This window comes from Oncorhynchus mykiss, chromosome 17 (genome assembly GCF_013265735.2).
Source record: "Oncorhynchus mykiss isolate Arlee chromosome 17, USDA_OmykA_1.1, whole genome shotgun sequence".
Classification (NCBI taxonomy): domain Eukaryota; kingdom Metazoa; phylum Chordata; class Actinopteri; order Salmoniformes; family Salmonidae; genus Oncorhynchus; species Oncorhynchus mykiss.
The window spans coordinates 15,380,725-15,386,724 of NC_048581.1; the positions used below are offsets into that span (position 1 = coordinate 15,380,725).

Below are 6,000 nucleotides of genomic sequence, written 5' to 3' on the forward strand. Positions count from 1 at the left end.
CTCCATGCTTCACGGTTGGGATGGTGTTCTTGGGGTTGTACTCATCCTTCTTCTTCCTCCAAACACGGCGAGTGGAGTTTAGACCAAAAAGCTCTATTTTTTGTCTCATCAGACCACATGACCTTCACCCATTCATCCTCTGGATCATCCATATGGTCATTGGCAAACTTCAGACGGGCCTGGACATGCGCTGGCTTGAGCAGGAGGACCATGCGTGCGCTGCAGGATTTTAATCCATGACGGTGTAGTGTGTTACTAATGGTTTTCTTTGAGACTGTGGTCCCAGCTCTCTTCAGGTCATTAACCAGGTCCTGCCCTGTAGTTCTGGGCTGATCCCTCACCTTCCTCATGATCATTGATGCCCCACAAGGTGAGATCTTGCATGGAGCCCCAGACCGAGGGTGATTGACTGTCATCTTGAACTTCTTCCATTTTCTAATAATTGCGGCAGCAGCTTTGCCTTCTCACCAAGCTGCTTACCTATTGTCCTGTAGCCTATCCCAGCCTTGTGCTGTTCTACAACTTTATCCCTGATGTCCTTACACAGCTCTCTGGTCTTGGCCAATGTGGAGAGGTTGGAGTCTTTTTGATTGAGTGTGTGGACAGGTGTCTTTTATACAGGTAACGAGTTCAAACAGGTGCAGTTAATACAGGTAATGAGTGGAGAACAGGAGGGCTTCCTAAAGAAAAACTAACAGGTCTGTGAGAGCCGGAATTCTTACTGGTTGGTAGGTGATCAAATACTTATGTCATGCAATAAAATGCAAATTAATTACTTAAAAATCATACAAAGTGATTTTCTGGATTTTTGTTTTAGATTCTGTCTCTCACAGTTGAAGTGTACCTATGATAAAAATTACAGACCTCTACATGCTTTGTAAGTAGGACAACCTGCAAAATCGACAGTGTATCAAATACTTGTTCTCCCCACTGTATGCATTCTTTTAACTGACAAATAAAATCAATCAGTCAATCCAAACTGAGCAGCAGCCATTTGATGAACGGAAAGAGACATTTGTTACAAAACACCAAAAAGTTGAATGACATTCAGAGATTGTCAAGCCTTCAATACTGGGTCAGACTACAAGGTAGGGAGGGATGTATTCTCTGTTTGTCCAGATTTACATTGTCTATGTATTGTGGTGTTGAAAACACAAACCATGACATTGAAGTGTCTGAAGTCAGTATGCTTTGTTTATTGGTTATGTGCTGCATTGGCAAAGAAACCTGTTGGTGGAAAATGTGTTGCATATATTTTGTATATGATGGCAGTGTAATAGAACAGGCAGGGTGAGCTTGTCTGTGGTGGTCGGGAACCCTCAACCTTCTGGCCCGTAGCCCTGCGTGGCATCGATCAGGCCACAAAAGCAGGCTGAAGTGGCAAAGTCGGTATCACGTTTATAAGTGCAGGTCGCTACAGTTATTCTTATTTGTGGTCGTAAACATTATTTTGAGTTAATTCTGTGAGGGGGAGGGTGTTCCATTTATTTTACAGTACAAGGGGAGGGTCATGTGAAAATATTTTAAACTTTGAAGACCAGTCCTGTCCCGTCCCCCAGTAAATTTCAATCTGTCCCTTATTAAATAAACACTCACAAACTGCAGGAGAGTGGAGATCCTCATGGCCTTTTACAGCACAGGAGTAACTGTCTTCATAGTTACTGGAGACTGGGTCTTTGTACTGGGGGGAGGTGCTCTCATCTAGATGTTGTCCGTTCTTGTACCAGATGTAGGTGGGGTTGTCAGTCAGAGTACAGGTGGTGCTACAGGTCAGTGTCTTCTGTCCCACTGCAGCAGGAGTCACCTTCACCTGCAGACCTGAAACAATATGTATAAAACCACATACACCTCTGTGTTAACAGGATGGTTAATATATTTATCCTGTAATTCAATATGATTTACAGTTGTATCATACAGTGTAGTATTTATTACCTGTGACAAACAGAGTTGTTCCTGGGAAACTATGACCCCAGTCAAAGTTGTTTGTTTTAAAAGTGAAGCGATACTCAGCTGAGTCGTCCTCTCTCAGATTTGAGATTCTCAGGGTGAAGGGAACTCCGTATGTTCCAGTGTACTCCACTCGACTTGCATACCCTGGGTCTCTGGTTAGGTCTTCAGGGGTCGACTTATCACTTCTAAACCAGAATGATGATGTGGTGGAATAATAACCAACATAAGTACAGGATATGTCCACTGTTGACCCCTTCAAGACACAGATTCTCCTCTTGGTGTAAGTCACTCTGTTGCAGCTCTGACCCTGAACACCTGAAACACAGTGACATAACAAGAGGTCAATTGGATTGTGTTCTCAGTTCTTTCTAGAGATGCTCAAAGCTCTCAAGTTCTCATAGTGAAACCAACACACAGTATAATGTATTAAATGAACACTCACACACTGCAGGAGAGTGGAGGTCCTCATGGCCTTTTACAGCACAGGAATAAGTGTCATCATAGTTCCTGGAGACTGAGTATTTGTACTGGGGGGAGGTGCTCTCATCTAGATGTTGTCCGTTCTTGTACCAGATGTAGGTGGGGTTGTCAGTCAGAGTACAGGTGGTGCTACAGGTCAGTGTCTTATCCTGATGTCCACCATTCACCTTCACCTGAAGACCTGGAGAAAAAACAATATCACTGTAAATCCCTTTATCACTGACTTATCACTCTAATACAAAGATGGAGGAAATCCTATGTTATACAGACATAAACACAAACCAAGACAATTTTCCTGAACTAAATGGAATTCAACAGTTTAACTATATTGAATGTAACTGTACCTGTAACAGAAAGAGTGACTCCAGGACTTCCAGAATATTTCCCTCCTTCCTGATCTGTTAATAATCTGAACTTGTACGTAGCTGAGTCTCTCTCTCTCAGGTCTGTGATTTTCAGGGTACAGTCTTTCTTCTTATCTCCGTGATACTCCAGACGATCTGCATACTCTGGGTCCTGACCTAGATCTTCAGGTTCTATACCAGCCTCCATTTTAGTGAACCAGAAGGTTGTTGTGACTTTACCTCTGGGATATGTGTAAGAGCAGAACAGATCCACTGATGACCCCTTCAAGGTACAGATACTCTGAGTGGTGTATGTAACACTCCAGCCATCCTGACCCAGTACCACTGAAACACAGTTAGACATCACAATGGTATCAGAATTAGGACAAGGTATTTGGCTCACACTGAAGGTAGGGTTTGTCCACACTTTGTTGCCATATTAGAAACCACAGATAATCATCACTCAGTGAGGTGTAAAACATAACTATTTAAAGTGAAGTGGAGATGCCTAACAGAACACAAGCAAATGTAATACACATGTCTGTAGATTGACAAACATATAAGTTATGAATAATAACATACCTGTCACAGACCAGAGAAAGACCACCAACACACTTCCTGCTGTTCTCAAGGCCATTGTTGCATCTCCCACCCTGCAGTCTTAGAAACATAAACAACAACTCACTCTATAGCTGGTGAATAACTCCACCTGATACATTGAAGTAGAAACTGTAAATGGGGTACAGTGCCTCATTACTGAAAATGAACCAGGCTCATATTGTGTTGTGTTGTATTGTGCTATATGGTTGTCTATGTGAATACTGTATGTCTGTAAGTCTACTGCACTATGTATGTAATGTGTGTGATGTGTTGCATGTCTGTCTACGTCTGTCTACTTAAACTGACATGATGCAAAAAATAAATTCCTAATATATACAGTAGTCATCATCATCATTGTAAACAACAACAACAACAATCACTTATTGAACAGATCTGTAGAACTGTAAACACATATTTCTACATTGATTTTTCTGAAGCTGTTTTATTCTCAGAACCCCAAATATAGGAGGATAAATGTTCAATCCTCTACGGTCCATCAAGCTGTACAGCAGCCTAAAGACTGACCACCAGGTTGAATGATAGCTGCTATCCCCAAGCTGTGAGGCTAAACAGCAAGTGACTCACACACACACATATACACACAAGCACACGCACTAACACAGTATTGTACAACTAACCTTGTGGGGACACAGATTTCATTCCCATTCAAAATCCTATTTTCCCTTACCTTAACTTTAACGCTAACCCCAAAACCAATCCTTAACCCTAACCCTAACCCCAAAACCAATCCTTAACCCTAACGCTAACCCTAACCCTAACCCTAACCCCAAAACCAATCCTTAACCCTAACCCTAACCCTAACCCCAAAACCAATCCTTAACCCTAACCCTAACCCCAAAACCAATCCTTAACCCTAACCCTAACCCCAAAACCAATCCTTAACCCTAACCCTAACCCCAAAACCAATCCTTAACCCTAACCCTAACCCCAAAACCAATCCTTAACCCTAACCCTAATCCCAAAACCAATCCTTAACCCTAACCCTAATCCCAAAACCAATCCCTAACCCTAACCCTAACCCTAATCCCAAAACCAATCCCTAACCCTAACCCTAACCCTAATCCCAAAACCAATCCTTAACCCTAACCCTAATCCCAAAACGAATCCTTAACCCTAACCTTAACCCTTTTAAAAAATATATATATTTCACCTTTATTTAACCAGGTAGGCAAGTTGAGAACAAGTTCTCATTTACGATTGCGACCTGGCCAAGATAAAGCAAAGCAGTTCGACACATACAACGACACAGAGTTACACATGGAGTAAAACAAACATACAGTCAATAGTACAGTATAAACAAGTCTATATACGATGTGAGCAAATGAGGTGAGATAAGGGAGGTAAAGGCAAAAAAAGGCCATGGTGGCAAAGTAAATACAATATCGCAAGTAAAACACTGGAATGGTAGATGTGCAATGGAAGAATGTGCAAAGTAGAAATAAAAATAATGGGGTGCAAAGGAGCAAAATAAATAAATACATTAAATATAGTAGGGAAAGAGGTAGTTGTTTGGGCTAAATTATAGGTGGGCTATGTACAGGTGCAGTAATCTGTGCACTGCTCTGACAGTTGGTGCTTAAAGCTAGTGAGGGAGATAAGTGTTTCCAGTTTCAGAGATTTTTGTAGTTCGTTCCAGTCATTGGCAGCAGAGAACTGGAAGGAGAGGCGGCCAAAGAAAGAATTGGTTTTGGGGGTGACTAGAGAGATATACCTGCTGGAGCGTGTGCTACAGGTGGGAGATGCTATGGTGACCAGCGAGCTGAGATAAGGGGGGACTTTACCTAGCAGGGTCTTGTAGATGACATGGAGCCAGTGGGTTTGGCGACGAGTATGAAGCGAGGGCCAGCCAACGAGGGCGTACAGGTCGCAATGGTGTGTAGTATATGGGGCTTTGGTGACAAAACGGATTGCACTGTGATAGACTGCATCCAATTTGTTGAGTAGGGTATTGGAGGCTATTTTGTAAATGACATCGCCAAAGTCGAGGATTGGTAGGATGGTCAGTTTTACAAGGGTATGTTTGGCAGCATGAGTGAAGGATGCTTTGTTGCAAAATAGGAAGCCAATTCTAGATTTAACTTTGGATTGGAGATGTTTGATATGGGTCTGGAAGGAGAGTTTACAGTCTAACCAGACACCTAAGTATTTGTAGTTGTCCACGTATTCTAAGTCAGAGCCATCCAGAGTAGTGATGTTGGACAGGCGGACATGTGCAGGTATTGATCGGTTGAAGAGCATGCATTTAGTTTTACTTGTATTTAAGAGCAATTGGAGGCCACGGAAGGAGAGTTGTATGGCATTGAAGCTTTACTGGAGGGTTGTTAACACAGTGTCCAAAGAAGGGCCAGAAGTATACAGAATGGTGTCGTCTGCGTAGAGGTGGATCAGAGACTCACCAGCAGCAAGAGCGACCTCATTGATGTATACAGAGAAGAGAGTCGGTCCAAGAATTGAACCCTGTGGCACCCCCATAGAGACTGCCAGAGGTCCGGACAGCAGACCCTCCGATTTGACACACTGAACTCTATCAGAGAAGTCGTTGGTGAACCAGGCGAGGCAATCATTTGAGAAACCAAGGCTGTCGAGTCTGCCGATGAGGATGTGG

At 42.8% G+C, this 6,000-nt stretch overlaps 1 protein-coding gene across 1 annotated transcript in view; it reads right to left on the bottom strand.

The window, feature by feature from the left end:
- Positions 1-6,000, bottom strand: part of LOC118940092 — a 149,995-nt gene that overhangs the window by 92,314 nt on the left and 51,681 nt on the right. The window contains exons 16-17 of the mRNA XM_036948328.1: positions 1,933-2,265; positions 1,597-1,818 (exon numbers count right to left, since the gene is read on the bottom strand). Of these exons, the coding sequence (XP_036804223.1) occupies positions 1,597-1,818; positions 1,933-2,265 (555 nt within the window). The remainder of the gene's footprint in view (positions 1-1,596; positions 1,819-1,932; positions 2,266-6,000) is intronic.